At 37.6% G+C, this 18,586-nt stretch overlaps 1 protein-coding gene across 1 annotated transcript; it reads right to left on the bottom strand.

The window, feature by feature from the left end:
- Positions 1-15,237: 15,237 nt before the first annotated feature.
- Positions 15,238-16,177, bottom strand: LOC145107876 (embryo-specific protein ATS3B-like). The gene is made up of 3 exons (XM_079044829.1): positions 15,948-16,177; positions 15,764-15,871; positions 15,238-15,650 (listed from the first exon to the last, which is right to left on the bottom strand). The coding sequence occupies exons 1-3, from the start codon at positions 16,083-16,085 to the stop codon at positions 15,324-15,326; spliced, it is 573 nt and encodes a 190-aa protein (XP_078900955.1). The 5' UTR covers positions 16,086-16,177; the 3' UTR covers positions 15,238-15,323.
- Positions 16,178-18,586: the final 2,409 nt, after the last annotated feature.

The raw sequence follows: 18,586 nt of genomic DNA, 5'->3' as shown, positions 1-18,586 counted from the left end.
GACTGAGACATGGATTATAATCATTCTCTCTATCCATCTGTTGTTTCCCGATTTCCGATTTATGAAGACCGACTAATTGAACAAATCAAATCAGTCCAGGCTTGGCCAAGCACTTCGGGTTTGTCATCACTAAATCATCGAGGGGCCCACATATATCGCTTTGATCCACATGGGGTAAAAGGAACGGATAAACTTCGACCCAAATGCTTGCTTGTACTTACTCACCAAATTACACACAACAATATGTTTTATAACACCAAGTTACTGGTGCGTTTATAACACCAACTACAACTAACATGTCTCCGTTTCAAGAATATAAGATATTACCGTCTCACAATCACTCGTGATAAAATCCATGAAGTGATTCAGATGAGCGTGGGTTGAATCCAATACTCGAATCTTATTCCAGGAGTACTCACGAACACTGCAGCTATGTCTAAAACACCTAGACAAACTACAGACCCATTCATGATAGTCTCGCCTCAATACCTACTTCCAAAGTATGATCGACTGTGGATGGTTTGAATAACCTAGTTATTCGGGAAGTCAAAACATGCAAAGTGAAACACAAGAATAATATTAATCGTATATGGCCCCAAAACTTTTGAGTGCTATATTGATTACTCATTATTCGTTGTATAATGTTTCGATTTATCAACTTAATACTTGAATTAAAACAATAGTTATGTCATGCTCCAAGCATGCACACTATGTTTGTCTATGGTCCTGACTTTGTGATATAGATCAATTGAAATGCTCATTTCACAACTCCAAATCTTTAGTGCAAGTGTAAGAATTTCAAATTCTTGTCACTGTTAGGAAGTGTTAGATTCAAAACTATTATGCAATGATCCTCTTGTAATGACTATGGACAAAAGTCACAGAAACAAGAATATGTCAACATGATAGGTTACAAACCTCAAGTCGTGTGCTAGTGTTTAACAATAGGTTTTATTCTTGATTAGTTCTTGAAACTTGTCAAGATCTTTAAGACTCCCACTGACCTCTTGACATATAAGATTCACTTTGTCAAGGAACATTACTTGACAAACAAATATTCAAGAGTTAGTGTGGTTTCTTATCAAGAAAGACACTTCACACAATTGGTCTTAGTTGGTCTTTGTCCTTACCAAGACATCACAACTTACCAATTTCAAATGTACAAGAGTAAGAAACATGTTGCTCTACATTTGATGAGTGTTATAAACCTTCTTAATTTAGTGTCACTCAAGGCACAAGCTTGGCGTATGACTCTAAGACTTGTTTGGAACGAAGTATGACTCTCTTCTAGATTTAACCATTTCAACAATTCACGATTTCTCTACTTAGCCATATAAATGCATTAAGATATCCTTAGAGAATCAATTGTGATATTGTTTTCATAATCATTAAGATGATCATAAAACACGATACTCAAGTACTCTCCCATCTTTTCAGATTGGAGAAACTTCTATCTTTCTGCCTAATTTGATTCTTCTTATTCGTCTTGCCATACATTGAAACTTTCCTAATGTTCAGAATTATACTTAAACTTGTAAGCATAACCGTATTTACTAAAGTTTAGTAAATCATGACGAATAGTCTTATCGTTCTTTGTGGTGGACCTGACCAGCGCACACCCAGTGTACCCGATCCCCTAGTCCTTCACTTGACTCACATATTCATGTGAACAAGGAATTAGTATTAATTTCCCAAAGATGAAGGTTCTCATTCATCACACAATACAAGCTGCATGATTCCAAATTCTATCCAACTGAAACTTGGGTGATGAGAATCTTTCATTATTTGGCAAATTTTGACATTACCACAAACGAAAGAATCAAATCCATATTGAACATTGCTAGAATATACATAAACATCAATTTTCACAAATGCCATTGTAAGGATATATGAAATAAAACAAAATCAAAATTTTATTTATTTATAAAACGCGGAAAACTTTTCCTTACAATGCAATTACAAGTGAAAACTATGTTTCTAAATATTTCTAAGCAATCTATCAAAACTCTTAAGCAGCAGCTCAAGAATCTGATCATCGAACCATGCGATCGAAATCCATTTCTTCGCGATCAGACTCAGCCTACTCTTATTTTAAGCGTCATTTGATTCTACAAAGCATCAAAATGTAATTGCATTACATCATGTATTAAGAATCTCCAAATAGGAACTTACTAGAGTTAGACAATGGACTTACCTGAAGTAGAGTCAAATATTTTGACTTTACCATCCTTGGATTTTTCAGGTAAATGTGGCAGCTTCGCAACCAATGCCCCTTCTCTTGGCAAAAGAAACATATGGACTCTTTGGGAATGGTACACGGGACTATCTCAGACTTAGCATTTCTCTTTGCCATTCGGTCAAATGACTTGACCATGGCCAATCCATTTCCATTTGGGAAGAGAAAGCTTTTATGGACTTCCGATGTTACCATTGTCAATGTCCATGGATGTGTGCGGAGTAGATATTCCAATCAATTTGCTTTACCAGTGCGCCAAATCATTTCTGATTCAGCAACAACAAGCAAATATGTTAGATCAATAAGGGTCATGTCGTGATCTCCCATATAGTAGTCCTTAAATAACCCGCTATATGACTTAGGAAGTGATTGAAGAAATCAGTCAACAACCAACTTCCTCGAGACTTCGATACCCAACTCTCCCAGCCTATCAATATGTAACTTCATCTCCAAGACGTGAGCACATACAGACTTTCCTTCCCTGCCAATAGGGCTTTGAGTGACCTTGAACTTGTGGGTTAGGGAGATTTATTGGAGGAGGTGGAGGAAGTGAAGTTCCACTACAACACGAAGAAGGGATTAATCTTTCACCTTGATCGCCTTTGTGGAAAATCATCTTTATAAAGAAAGTTTTTTTTTTTCAAAAGATTCGGGAAGACCATAGTTGTCAGAACTAGACATCTATAATGGGAAAAATTCAAGTTTAGTTGATTTTAGTCCTTAATATAACACCCAAATGAAATATTAAGGCTAGGACCCAACACAATATTTTACAATTCGGAAGAGGGATGCCGTAATCCGATTGCAAAATATTTGAAGGTAGGTAAATGACGATTTAACAATTTCCACCATGAAAAACGTAATTGATTATTAAGTTTTAAATGGATTGAAATTCCTAGATCCTTTGAGATTCATTGAATTTTTTCAATGGCATGTTTAAATCTCGATTGTGCCCTTCAAGTTTGTGACTGGGATGCCGAGGATCACAAATAAGGTGCGAATAACCATGCAAATTAGCTTGGTACACTTAATGTTACAACCACCTAATCAATGTGCTGGTTAACCACACACGCTCCATTGATCTATGATTAACATCAAGCTACCCTTTGCCACCCATTGTTAGTCCCAGATTAGTGTGCCGATTAACCACACACACTCCACTAACGACTTAACAAGGTGCATAGTGCAAGTTCATGGAATAGCACCAAATTCACATTTTCCCTAAGTAACTAAGATTGGGAATTTATAAGTGTTTAGTTACTTGGTAATTTTCATTATACTTTTAATGAGAACTATTGCCCTGTAAAAATCGTTCGGCTAACGACCCTCCACCAATTAAGGAAGTGGTGGGTGAGAGTGGACACCGTTAAGCTGGTCAAACAAATCATCAATCCTTTGGAGTAGATAACGGTTCTTCACCGTTAGCTTACTCAGCTCCCGGTAGTCAATACACATCCGATGCGACCCATCCTTCTTCTTCTTCCCAAACAGGATTGATGCTCCCCATGGGTGAACTGCTCGGTCAAATGAACCCCTTGCCTAACAGCTCCTGCAACTGTGTTTGCATCTCTGGATGAGCTAATTGATATTGTGTTGTGGCTATTGGAGTCGCACCCGAAACCAAGTCAATCTGAAACTCCACTTGCGTCTCCGGAAGAACTCCAGGGAAATCCTCGGGAAACACATCTGGGTAATCTCGTAGGATCGGCACATCATCTATACCCGTCTTACCCTTCCCCGAGTATCCATAACATAGGCGACATAACTTGAACAACCCCGATGAAGATAGCGCCTGGTCCTAGCTGCTGAACATAGAACCGGCCTGCATTGAGCGCCCTCTCCCTGGACCACCAAATCTCCCCCACTTGGGGTCTGAACACACACCATCTGACACTCACAATCAATCACCGCCCCATTAGGGCTCAGCCAATCCATCCCCACTATAACCTTGTTCCCACACAAAGGAATAGGAACCAAATCAATCGGATACTGCTTGCTGAACATCTCTAGAACATAGTCCCGATGAACCATCGATACCCGGACATATCGATCATCCGCAATATCAACCTCTAATGGGCAATCCAGCTCCCCCAGATCTCCAACAAACCTCTTGTTGAGCGCAAAAGATATGAAAGACCAGGTTGGCCCCGAATCAAACAATACCAAGGCAGAGATACCAACTCCATATCTTTAATGTGAATACTACCGCTGCCAACTCCAGATCATGAGTGGGGTAGTTCTTTTCATGCTCTTTCAATTGTTTGGATGCATATGCTATCACTTTATCTCTATGGGTCAGAACATAGCCTAACTCAACTCCAGATGCATCGCTATAGTCTGCGAAGTCTTCAACGCCATCAGGTAAAGAAATAATCGGTGTTTCACACAACTTCTTCTTTAATTTCTCGAATGCTTCTTCATGTTTATCACTCCATATATATGCAGCTCCATTATGGGTCAAAGTTGTCAATGAAGCAACTATCGAAGAAATGCCTTGGATAAACTTCAGTAATATCCAACTATTACCATAAAGCTTTGAATCTCAGTGGGAGTTTTTGGTCGTTCCTATGTCATCACAACTTCAATCTTTGTTGGATCAACCATTATTCCTTCATGGTTAACCACATGACCCAAGAATTGGACTTCTCGAATCCAAAAATCACATTTGGAGAACTTTGCGTACAACTTCTCATTCTTCAAAACTTCTAATACTTCTCGTAAGTGCTTGCGATGCTCCTGTTGGCTCTTTGAGTAAATCAGAATGTCATCTATGAACACTATTACAGATTTGTCGAGGAATGGTTTACAAACCATGTTCATCAAATCCATAAATGTTGCCGGAGCATTGGTTAGTCCAAATGACATAACCAATAACTCATAGTGTCCGCATCTCGTTCTGAATGTGGTCTTCTCAATATCTTATTCTCTCACCTTCAGCTGATGATATGCTGACCTGAGATCGATCTTTGAGAAATAGCTCGAACCTTGCAGTTGATCGAACAAGTTGTCAATCCTTGGCAATGGATACTTGTTTTTCACCGTTGCCTTGTTCAACTCTCTACAATCTATGCACATCCTCATGCTCTCATCCTTTTTTCTTCACGAATAAAACGGAGCTCCCCAGGGTGATGAACTAGGTCTAATGAAACCGTTTTCCAACAACTCCTGTAGTTGCATCATAAGCTCCTTCATCTATGTCGGTGCTAACCGGTATGGTGCTTTCGCTATTGGTGTCAATCCTGGGAACAAGTCTAATCGAAAATCTACTTGTCTATCAGGGGCAATCCAGGAAGATCTTCGGGAAAGACTTTCGGATAGTCACATACCATTGGTATTCTTTGCATCTCTTTCTTTTCCTTCTTTGCATCGATCACAAATGCCAAGTATGATGTGCATCCTTTGGACAAACATTTTCTGGCTTTCATCAGGGAAATGATTCCAGAATTTACTCTACGTTTGTCCTCATACACCATAAACGACTCTTTTCCAGGTGGGTTTACTCTCACCATCTAATTTCTGCATAATATCTCAGCATCGTTCGCATTAAGCCAATATATTCCGAGTATGATGTTGAAACCATTCAACTCAACGGGCAACAACTCCCCGTGGAATTTATACCCGTTCAAGTCGATGACGATGTTTTTAATGCAATCACTAACATATATGAATTTGTCACTGGCAACTTCTACAACTAGAGCATTATCAAGTTTATCTACAGGCAATGCTAGCCTTCCACCAAATTTGTGCGATATAAAGGAGTAGTTAGCTCCAGAATCAAACAATATATTGGCGGGCAATCCAATTACAAGAAAGGTACCTGAAGCGACATCTGCTGCATCCTTTGCTGCTTCTAGGGTCATCTGGAATGCTCTTGCCTTTGGCCTCGGCGGAATATTAGGCCTTGCTGCCTCTTTCTTCTTCGGACAATCCTTAGAAATGTGCCATTCTTCGTTACATCCATGACACACCCTCTTGCTGGATGTACACTCATTGGCGTAATGCCCAGTTTTTCCAAACTTGTAACAAGTGACTTACTCGCCACACTTTCCAAAGTGCTTCTTTTTGCACTTCTTACACCATCTTGCTTCACCTCCTCCTCCTCTAAATTTCTTGGAACCAGAATTCGAGAACTTGCTTTTCTTGTTGGACCTTGAAGATCCATCAAATTCCCTTTTCTGTCCAACTTTGGACCTCTCCAGACCCTTTTCCCGTAACTGGGTCTCAACATTCTTAGCTGCCCATATGGCGGCTTTCAAGGTGGTTGCTTGTTTGACCATTGGACCAAAGTTTGATGGTTATCCATTAGCAAACTTGTTGACCTTGGAGAGTTCAGTTGGAACCAAATAAGGATCAAGCTTCATTTTCTCCGTAAAATTTGCAGCATACTCGGTGACACTCATCCTTCCCATCTTCAGATTCTGAAACTCATTGTTGATCTCCAGAAGATCCTGCTCCGAGCAGTACTGCATTTTCAGTTGCACCAAAAAGTTTTTCCAAGACATCTTGCTAGCTTCTCCGTTGGGCATGGTAATAGCTAGTAGCTTCCACCAGCTCAGTATCCCTGATTTTAACAGTGTAACCGCGATAACGGTCTTCTGCTTGTTGCTGCAGTCGCAACTTTCAAACATCATCTCCATATTGGAGATCCAATCCATGACTTCCACCGGTGTTAGGCTTCCAGAAAGACTCGGTGGTTTGGATGCTATGAAATCCTTGTACTTGCACCCACTTCCATCATTTCCTCCATTGGGGTGGTTTCTTCTAACCACTCGTGGCTCAGCTTGACTGATAGTCTAACTATAGTTTCCTTTATCTGATTGTTCAATCTTCAATTCAGGGTGCTCCACAAGCATAGTTGGTTCATCCCTATTATGTTAAAGTAGACACCTTGTTTCTTCCATCTGACGATCCAACATCATTTGGATCATTTCTTGTACCCATGAGATTGTGATTGGCTTGGGTGAAGCTACTACTTCTGGTGCATGCTCAACCACTTGTGGCTGAGGCTGCTGATTGCCATTAGCATTTCCATTAGCGTTTCCGAATCCGCTTCGGGTTCTTTCCATGTTGATCTATACACCAAAGTAGGTGAATTTAGATATTTATTTTCGATATACATTTAAATCCTCCTTGTTACTCCCATACGTTACATGCTAGTTCTAATATCGTAGTCGAACGTTTATAAATCTGAACACATAAAGTTTTCAGATCCGGTCGGCAAAAGACCATAGATCCGATCAAGTAATAACACATAATGCATATCATAAATCATTTTGCACATAAATGAAATTTAGGCACTGTTCCTAAATAAGCTAGTGCTCGTGTCTATATATTTTCTAAATATAGTAGACACTCATCTCACAATCATCACTTAGCATTCTAAGCTTAAGTCTATAAATCCTACAAATTCCTAGTTCGCTTAAACTAATGCTCTTTTACCAACTGTGACATCCCCAATTTCACGGCCATAAAAGATCAATTTGTTTATGCTTTATTTAAAAACGAGAGTATTCTTTTGAAGAATAATATTGCGGAATTTGTTCCCAAAATATGATAAAAGTATTATCAAAGCATTTCCGAAAAAATGTGTTTTAATTATATTAAAAACGTTAGGATGTCATTATCAATATAGTACATAAGCATAAACAGAAATAGTACATACTTTACAACATCTATCATTCTAATGACCTATAATCCATTGATCTCTCATCAGATCATCACTCATGTGCTCTATTGCCACTACCTGCAATACAAGAAACTGAGTGGGTCAGGCTTGGAAGCATGGTGAGCACATAGAGTTTTCAACCCACAATAATTAAGTTCGTTAATTTCATCAAACCATTCAACCTGATTACCCGTTCCTGTTATCCTCACTTTCTGTCACTAAAGCATCTAATTTAAGGGACCTAGCCTAAGGATTATCATCAGGATGGACAACACTGCTTAGGGTGTAACACTATAAATTTTCAAACAAAAATTTCACTTTTAAATCACATAAAAACAATATCACATTTTATCAAATCACCATGTATCAAGTGTCAAAAACACGATTTAACAAAACAACTGATAATATCCCAGAATCCCCGACATAGTCTCAAACATGTGTGTACAATCAAGCCGGCGCCTTCCTGTGATCCTGAGAAGTACCTGGAACACATAACACACAACACGGTAAGCACGAAGCTTAGTGAGTTCCCCAAAATACCTCATACACAAATAATAAGCCTCTCATGGCTATAACTCGACATGGACCCTCCAGTCTCATGCGTCTCGGTGAGGACCCTCCAGTCTCACGGCTCGGTGTGGACCCTCCGGTCATGTGTGTCAGTGAGGACCCTCCGGTATCACAGCTCGGGTTGGACCCTCCAGTCCTATATCTCAGTGAAGCACAAAATAATATAGCATATATCACAAAGACAAAATGCATAATATCACATAACTCAATATAAGCACATAGGACCCTCCGGTCGATAACTCAAATAAGACCATCTGGTCACTCAATATTACCACTCAGGTAAGTATAGTGAGAAGACTCACCTCGTAAGTAAGCAAGTAGATCTAGTACCCCACGAACAGTCTAGACTCCGCCTACATAATATAATTATCTCTAATCAACAATTTGTAATAACCACCAATCTAACTCTTCTACTAGGTCTCAAAAGGGTGAAAAGACCATTTTACCCCTCCATGGTCTCCAAAGTGCACAATTGACCAAACCCTAAAAGTCAACGAAAGTCAACACTCGAGTCAACAGTCCCTGTTGAACCAACTCGGCGAGTGCACCTATGTGACTCGTCGAGTTCCTCCTATCCTCAAAAGAATCGGGAAAACTCCAACTCAACTCGTCGAGTTGTCTCATTAACTCGCCGAGTTGTAGCGCGTACAGACTATCGGAGAAAACCCTAACTGACTCGTTGAGTTGGCTTATGCACTCATCGAGTCCCTCTTGACCAATTTTCATTTAGTCGATTCTAAGCAGAACTGTCCCAAACTCTAGATCTAACCTCCCAAGGCTGAAATACCACGTAAAGCTGTCCATGCATGGCAATCTAGGGCTCGAAATGCCAAAAAAAGCTCTATTATAGGGTTTAATGCATAAAAGCTTGCCTCTAGCTTGGACCTTTGGGTTCAAGGGACCTCATATTGTCCAGATATGAAGACTACTCCATGACAAGCTCATAAAACTCAAGTGCTCAAAGAAGGATGGAAAAAGGCCCTAAACTCCCTAGAAAAGGGGATCTAACCAAACAATGAGCATGGTGGTGACTTTTTACCTTCAAACTGAAGATAGCACTGAAAAACACTTGATCCAAAAGCCTCTTCTCGTTCCAAACCTTGATGCTCTTCATTCCTCTTCCAAAAGTGCACTAGAACACCCAAAGTTAGATTCTCTCTCTCTCTCTCTCTCTCTCTCTCTCTCTCTCCCACACAAACGAATACACTCGATTAGGGTTTCTCACAGAGCATAAGGGTGATAAGGGAGGCGGAAATGAAGGATTAAGGTCCTTTAAATATGACACAAACCCTGGAGATTAGGGTTTTCCCACTCAGCACCTACTCGTCGAGTTGGGGTCCTCCAAGTCGTCGAGTAGACTCTAGAAATCACGCGGCCATTAACTCCTCTTCTCGGCGAGTTGGGGCATCCAACTCGTCGAGTTGATCTGACAATATAAATGTAATTTAATTAAATATTATACCTGGGAGTCGGGATGTTACCTAGGGGATTCCTCAGCAATATATGTCAATAAGGCAACCATGAGGGGGATGGAGTACACCTGGTGAACACGTAGTTCAAAACCACCTATAGGTTGAAAGCCTGCTAGCGTTCCACTAGACCGTCTAGAATAGTCTGTGGTCGTCATCTATACTCCGCTAGATGACTCAGCTTAAACATTGAGGCCTCTCGTCATTTATTTCATCATCTACCCATCTTTACCCATCATAATTAGAGGTATAAATACATATACAGTTTTAAATCGAATAGAACATGTATATTTTTCATCCAACATAGATATCAAGAACACAGATAATATGCACACATAGCACGTAATTTATATTAAATACTTCATATCTATGTGTAAGATGAAAATAACTATGCACTCACTTGTTAAAGGGATGACTCGAAATTCGAGCAGCGCTTCGCTTCTAACAATTTTCTTTTCCTCCGATGAAACCTAGTATTATCATTACTAGATTTTAGTCTAATATTTATTGCGACTAATTAGTAGTCTAGATTTATCATTAACTCAAAGTCTACTTTCATGATCTATCAAGTAATGAACAACCAGGTAGGATCATATTGGAGGTAGGGTCCGTTTGGTATACGTAGTGTGTTGTTTGGAAAGCCCACTTTAAACACCTCACTAAATCACAGTCTAGACATCATCCCCGTAAGTAGATCAATCAGTATAACGACTTTGAATCACTAATAAGTCTTTTTATAGGTTCATAATAACGATAATGAACTTAAACATAGGTTATACTTAAAGTAGGGTAAGCATAACTCAGTTACAATGGGCTTTAGCGAGGAACCGGGCTCTGCTCGGGCAGAACTTCTGAGCTGAAAGCTTTTCTTCTCGGGGACTTCTGGTGCTTTGGAACTCGCCTCTCACACTTAGGAAGTGCTAGAGAATGGAAGAGAGGGTTTGGGGGTATTGGGAGAGAGTGGGATAAGAATGGTGTGAGAAATGAGGTAATTTGTGTCTCTATTTATAGGCTGGGAAATTGCATTACGCGAGGCGTAATTCCGACGTATGTTGGGCGTACTCGGTACGCTGTGCGTACCGAGGCCTACGCTGGGTGTACCGGCGACACGTGTCAGCATCGTATGCGAAGCCGTGGGGAAGAAGGTGGGGCTGAGATTGTGCCACGTGTCAGCCTCATATCTTGACCCATAATTTAATTATCTTCAAAATTCCGTAACTTTCGCATACGAGCTCCGTTTTTGACTTTGTTTATATCCACGCGTAGGTAGCACGTGATCTACAACTTTCCTTTAGACTTCGTCGACTAATTTTGACTTTATTTTTAAAGTTATATTTTAACAGGCTTAGACGGTTAAAGTCCGTTAAAAATTCATAAATTTGTCATCCGACGTCCGTTTTCGTCTGTATTTATATCGTTGAGCGCCTATTAATGAGATCTTCGATTCTCGTTTAGATTGTGTCCGCTAAAGATCGATCGATCAACAATTCGATTTCCGGGCTGCATACTGTTGTGCCAAACCTTAGAAAAATCATAACTTCCTCTAACGAAATCAAAATTGGACGTTCTCTATATGCACGCTCTTGGTTTAACGTGTACTGTGACTTTTGTTTAGATCGCTAAGGCTAAAAAGTATTTTATCGCAAACTCACTTTTACGATACACAGCGTCGTGTCTGTTTTGTCGCAAAATTTCGACGTGTCATAACTTCTTCGTTATAAGTCGGATTTCAACGTTCTCTATATCTTCAGAATCCTTGTCACGACCACTTCAACTTTCTTCATAGATATTGGGTCTATCTATTATTTTATTTTTGACGTATATTTTTATTATTATTTCATTAAATCGTTATAAGCACATATGTAGCACATGAATCACATAAATCACATAATACTCAAATAATTCCTCTTCATTACTTCAAAATATGTTACAATTGTCAACCCTAACTATTTCATCATAATATTAATGCTTAGCTAGAAACGCGGACGTTACAAAAACCTTAATCAAGACGAGCCAGTCCATGCAATTGAAGATGAAATAGATGCAGTTGATCACTAACATGGGAAAAACTAAATATAACTCAATTGAAACATACACGTAACTCGATCGAAATAGAACTCAACAACAATAAGCACAAATGGGGATTACTGATTCTCGATATTCCATCTCCAAGGGGATTGCTGATTCTCCATACTATCATTAAAACTTTTAATGTGGCGATTGTAGAAGATGGAGAGGACGATGATGAAGGAGGTGGTCGGCGTTAGAGAGGACGACGGTGGACGAAGGTGACATTGGAAGGGGACGACGTGTTGGTCAGAAGATGAAGGAGCAACACAAATGATGTCGCAAATGTCAGAGGTAGGAAAGGAGGAGGAATGAGGAAAGGAGAAAGTGGAGGGCAAAGGAGATTTTTTTTCTTTCAGTCAACGACTTTTTTTTGGGACCGAGTCAGTTATTCAAGACTGAGTAAGGGACAGTATATGAGCGTAACGAACACACTTATATCAAACACACTTAGAGGTTGTTTGTTTAAAAAAAACATCTTCTGACCACTTATCGTTGCGCCGCGTAGAACACGCGCCGCCGTTGGGCTTTTGCAACTGTTTGTTTTTTAAAAGGTTTCTAAGGTGCTGTTTGTTTTTTGGAAAAACCTCTTCAGACCTCTTATTGCTGCGCGGCGCAGCACACGCGCAACACTTTTCATCTCGTTTTTTTTGTTTATTCTAGTTGATTTTTTTTCTTTTTTATATTGAATAATAATAATAATTTGTTGATGAAATATCATTATTTTATGCTAAAATATCTTTACTTTTTGTTAAAATATCATTATTATTTTTTTCTGAAATATCATAAATTTTTGCTGAAATGTCATACATTATTAAATTTTCGGTATTAAAAAATTATTTTCGGAATATAAAATCAATTTATTTTAATTTTTTAATATCTGCAGCAGCATGCAAATGTTAAAAAAACAAACACGCTTCTTATTACAGTATGCAGCCATTTGGTCCATCTCTTCTACTCTAGATCGTCGACCTCAGCCCCTTCGTCGGCGCACCTCCTTTCTCGTCGGCGCAGGCACCATTGCAACCCTTCAGATCGTCGAAAAGGTATGTTGATTTCTGATTTATCGTTAAATGATCGTCGACAGATATCATGAAATTGATTGTTGTAATGATTTTTCTGGTTTGCTGAAATGCCATAGACATGCTGAAATCGATTTTTTGATTTGCTTCACCTTTCATAGATTTCATGGGTCGACGACAATTGTTCTTGAATACGATATGGTTCTAGATTAAAATTTGTTGGAAGTCGATGTAAAAAGTCAAAAGTGATGATATTGATGTTTGTTTTTTATCGAATAAGAAGCATGAAGACTTGTTTGTAACAAAACCAACTTGCTGCATGATTTCTATTGTTTTTCCAATCTTATGGAATGATTTGTGTTCTAATTTCCTTTTCTGATTTTGATGTTATATATATATATATATATATATATATATATATATATATATATATATATTCTTTATCTCTTGTTTTGGTTTATGTTATTTTACTGAAATAAATTGTTATAAATAGTGAAGAGATAAAGCAGAAGTTGATATTCATATATTAAACAAAAATCATAATTAATCCGTGGCTAAACAAGAATTAGAATCTCATAAAAAGAAGTCGTATTATTTTCTTAATTAAAAATATGATATTGTTTTTAAAGGCTAGTGCAGTTTACCAATCTTATTTTGATTTGAATATGCTTCTTTTACATTACCTTGTTATAATCGTTTATATTTTTAGTGCAATTTTCTTTTTTGATTTATTGTTTTATCTTATGTTTTTATGGTGTTTCAGTTATGAAAAGGGCAAAGGTTAACCATATAAACCCACCTCCTATAGTTGTTGCACCATAGTCCACAAGTATTTCACCATTGTAGCACAATATTGTTGAGGCTCTAATTTGTATAAAAAATTGGTTGTTTGAAATTAAAGGTATTTGTATTTTTACTTGCTGAAACTTTGAATTTAATGTATTAATTTTTTTAAATAACTTACATTATTTTGTTGTTTTGTAGGTGATGAAGTGTTTATGTTTACAAAAACTTAGTGATGATTCTATGTAACTAGAGAGTAATAATACACATGAATAGATGAATTTGCTTTTATTTTGTTATAAGTTTGTTTGAAGACATTTAGTACTCTTTTATGTTATTTTGTGGTGTTTATTGTTTTTAAGCATAAATTAAATAAACTGATTATTATAATATTATTATTGTTGTGTTTGTTGTTTTTTAAGCATGCATTCTATAAACAATATATATATATATATATATATATATATATATATATATATATATATATATATGTTACTTTTGTCTTGTTAATTAGGTCATCTGATGCATAACAAATGATGTAAAATCAATTTATTTAAGTTGTGTGAATTTTATTTTAATGATGTAAGATTAAAATTATTAAAATTTCGGTATTGAAAAACTATTTTAAGTTTTTAAAAATTCCAGATTGTTGCAGCAGCCTGTAAACATTAAAAAACAAACATGTTTCTTATTAAATGCTGCAATCGTTTGGTTCACTTCTTCTGCTGCAGATGTGATCATATGAACCGCATATTTCATGAATTTTTGCTTTGGAAAAACAAACAATACCTTACTTGACCACTTGACGAACTAAGATTAGTTGACCCAATAAAAGGCAAAACAACCAATCCCTAAGCCAATTACAACTAAACTATATTTTTCTTCTTTTCAAATTTGGATGGGTCGTTATTAACTACTTATAATTGTCTTAACTATATATGATTGTTATCGCTTCTATCAACTAATGTTATATAGACTGATATTTTTGTTTTCTAAAAAAAACTGTGATATTTAACGTCATTCGTCTAAAAGCTCATGTTGCCTTCATGTTTAGACCAACATAACTTTGAATTTATTTATCTAAATACTACATTTATTTTTTTTACCATTTGAACGCGTAGCAACCTGAAAAATCATTTGTTGATTTTTATATTTTTTAACCAAAACATATACTAGAACAACAATCTCCATCCATGCCTTTATGGAAGCATCTAGTTCTTGGCTAACTATGGATCCAAGTGGTCATAAGGCTTCAGTTTCTCATAAACCAATTCCAATTTAACAAAAACAAAATATAAAATATCAATCACAACGATTATATAGTATTATTTAATAAACACAAAACACTGAAATTAACAAATGTTAAGCTGCTTATAGCTTTGTTAAAACCAAAAGTTAATATAACAAAAACTGGTATGATCCATATACTCCTTAAGCTATAATTTTATTTCACGATTTAAATCATATTCGTCTACATATCTTAGAAACAAAGTGGCAAATCAATCTAAACTCTAAAGCCATAGGATAGATATGAAAAAGATTAAACATGAGAGGATTGTTATCGATCCTATTTGGTTATGCGAACTAGCTGAGTAACCAGAACAGTAATCAAACCCATACCAAGTATCAGCGGGAACCCAAACATTATAGTAGAAGGAAACCGCCCTCGTATTATACCCGTATACGTCTACGCTCTCAGGCTTCCACCCATCGTATCCACTTCTGTACAAATACAAATAACATATCTGATACGTACATGGACCGTATATTTCAAACGTATCGCTTGAGCACTGCTCGAATGTCTTCGTCGACGGATCATCTATCCTCGGCGCGTACACCTAACATTCATTAATCATTAATCGTTAATCGTTAATCGTCATCACCCTATTCTAATTTGTTTCCAGATTTGAAATCTGGACTCTGTTTATGTATAAATTTACAGGAATCGAACCTGATTGCCGTAAGCATCGCCGAAGGAGATACTGATTTCATCTCGAGTGTATTTAACGGAAGAACAGCTCGTCGAGATATCCACAGTGAATGAACAGGTTTGTGCATTCTATGAAAATCAAAAAATGTTAGTGAGATCCTTACTTTGAATTTACCGAAATACGAACAGAAAATGGAGGTCGAACCTGTTGATTAGTAGAGTTGACGTTGAAGTTAGGGTTAGGTTGCGGATTTTGGATGATAGATCTTGTTTGTGATGATGATTTGGAGATAAACGCAAATAGCACAACCAAACACACGGCTTTCATCATCTTTGGCCTCATCCCTCAACTTACAAGAGTTGGTGCATTTATACAGAAACCAATATCAATCTACCAACACCGATGGTCAATAACGTTATCTGTCCCCAAACTTTAGGTATTTAAAAGAAAGCCACTATTCTTGAAATTCACGGCAAATACAGATCTCTAGGCTTAATAGTTTATTAGATAAAAATTAAAATTGCCTGCCAATGAGCCTTTAGAGTCAATGGTACATTGCATTCCTCTAATAAAAGGTGCGTAATTGCTTCCTTGGTGTTTATGTTTAGAGATGTCTTAAGTAAAATATTGTTGCTGCATTTAGTGTTAATGTGTTATTGGACATTTATTGTATCGGAATAAACACAAGTGTGTGATGAAGATTATTGTTATGATCTAATGTAAGTTAGACACCAAATATCTTCTAGCTTAGTGGTATCAAGTGTTCTTTTTTCTTCTTGAGGTAGAGTTCAAGTTTCGTTTCAGACATATGTGAATTTAGAAGTAGTTTAGGAATAAATTAGATTTGTTGTTCAAAAAAAAAATCTAATATATTTGTATATAAGACGAGTTTGATCCCGAACATGACATGTAACATTCATGATTTTTCACCCAAAAATTTTCTTTAATTTTAACCATTTATTATCAGAAAAATGTTAGCGAAAGTCTTATAAAAACATCATGAGTAGTTAATTAAAAAATCTTTCAAAAACAACCCATCAAAATCCATAGTTGTAAAATCCAACCAAAACAAACACCAAAACCAAGTATAAATGAAACATCACAAGAAATCTCAAACCGGTATCATCATTATTATTCAAAGGACTATAACTATACGTAAGAACCCAACCTCACCAGGCCATCAATAATCATGCGACCTGTACCGATGCAAAGCCACAACAACATGCAAGAAACAAGTGTCAACATCAGCGTAGTTAGTCAATCTCAAGCACATAAACATGTAAACAAAGCATACACATACATCATGTCAAGTCATGAAATCATATCAATCCATGCATCATTCTTCAATAAATATTAACATATACGTATATACATCAATCCGGACATTCTTTCATTGCAGTAATTATTTATTTATTTGCTTCACTATAATTACTTTTAATGCCCCTCTCTAACTAGGGTCTATTTCATCGCGAACACTCCCCAAATAAAGACCTCGTTAACTACTAACGTGACTGGGCGACCCAGTGCACTAACTAGGATGCGACTCTCACTCGTAACACTGTCCCTGGTTCTTTACCTTCGCTACTCCGACCATGCACGTACAAGATAATGCATTTTCGTTCGAGGGTGGTTCAAGGGTACTACAAAATGATTTCCCCCACCCACACATGATGTTTGATCTGGCGTCTCCGAGTAGCCAACATCACTCTAGTTCCCGTACATCAAGTGCACCAGAACCATGCCTCAAAATGGTCAACTAGAAAACCATTCGACGCCGACTAGGATTAAGCTCTTTTTCCTCCATCGATATCCTTCCACCGTGATATCCCGTAACGACACATACCTAAGTTAGGTTTCCCGCGATTTCCCCTTTTATTTAATTAATTAGATAATTAATTAATTTTCTCTCACATGGGTAAAACACACTCCTCACCAATATCATTATGTAATCATGCAAGTGAATTAATATCGTTAATCCATGGCATACTACATCAACCAAACACACATCCAAGGCATATCAACACAAGTATACATAACAATATGTCATGACATATAATGAGAAATGCATCATTCCACCCGAAAAGTTCGCGCGCCAGCCCAAAACCGAAAAACGACATTTTGAGCCCCTAAACAGTCCCGAATGGCCGAAATAACATCGTCGGTGATCACAAAGTGATTTATAGTGTTAGCATATACATACAATGTGTGAATTTCGTCCAATTTGGAGACTGCATCATTCCACCCGAAAAGTACGCGCGACAACCCAAAACCGAAAAACGACATTTTGACCCCCTAAACAGTCACAAATGGCCGAAATAACATCGTCGGTGATCATGAAGAGATTTATAGTTTTAGCATATACATACAATGCGCGAATTTCGTCCAATTCGGAGACTGCATCATTCCACCTGAAAAGTTCGCGTGTCAGCCCAAAACCGAAAAACGACATTTTGAGCCCCTAAACAGTCCCGAATTGCCGAAATACCACCGTCGGTGATCACAAAGTGATTTATAGTTTCGCATATACATACAATGTGCGGATTTCGTCCAATTCGGAGACTGCATCATTCCACCGAAAAGTTCGCGCGCCAGCCCAAAACCGAAAAACGACATTTTGAGGCCCTAAACAGTCCCGAATGGCCGAAATAACATCGTCAGTGATCACTAAGTGATTTATAGTTTTAGCATATACATACAATATGCGAATTTCGTTCAATTCGACGACTACATCATTCCATCAGAAAAGTTCGCGCCAGCCCGAAACCGAAAAACGACATTTTGAGCCCCTAAACAGTCCCGAATGGCCAAAATAACATCGTCCGTGATCACAAAGGGATTTATAG

Source organism: Lactuca virosa, chromosome 4 (genome assembly GCF_052849685.1).
Source record: "Lactuca virosa cultivar CGN04683 chromosome 4, Lactuca_virosa_CGN04683_v6, whole genome shotgun sequence".
NCBI classification, from domain to species: Eukaryota; Viridiplantae; Streptophyta; class Magnoliopsida; order Asterales; family Asteraceae; genus Lactuca; species Lactuca virosa.
The sequence above is the reverse complement of the archived record's forward strand: the minus strand, read 5'-3'. Positions and strand labels throughout refer to the sequence as shown.

Coding starts and splice junctions, on each gene's coding strand:
- LOC145107876 (XM_079044829.1), bottom strand. CDS start 16,085: ATGAGGCCAAAGATGATGAAAGCCGTGTGTTTGGTTGTGCTATTTGCG. Junction 15,872..15,947: donor TCAACTCTACTAATCAACAG/GTTCGACCTCCA, acceptor TGATTTTCATAG/AATGCACAAACCTGTTCATT. Junction 15,651..15,763: donor GCGATGCTTACGGCAATCAG/GTTCGATTCCTG, acceptor AATGAATGTTAG/GTGTACGCGCCGAGGATAGA.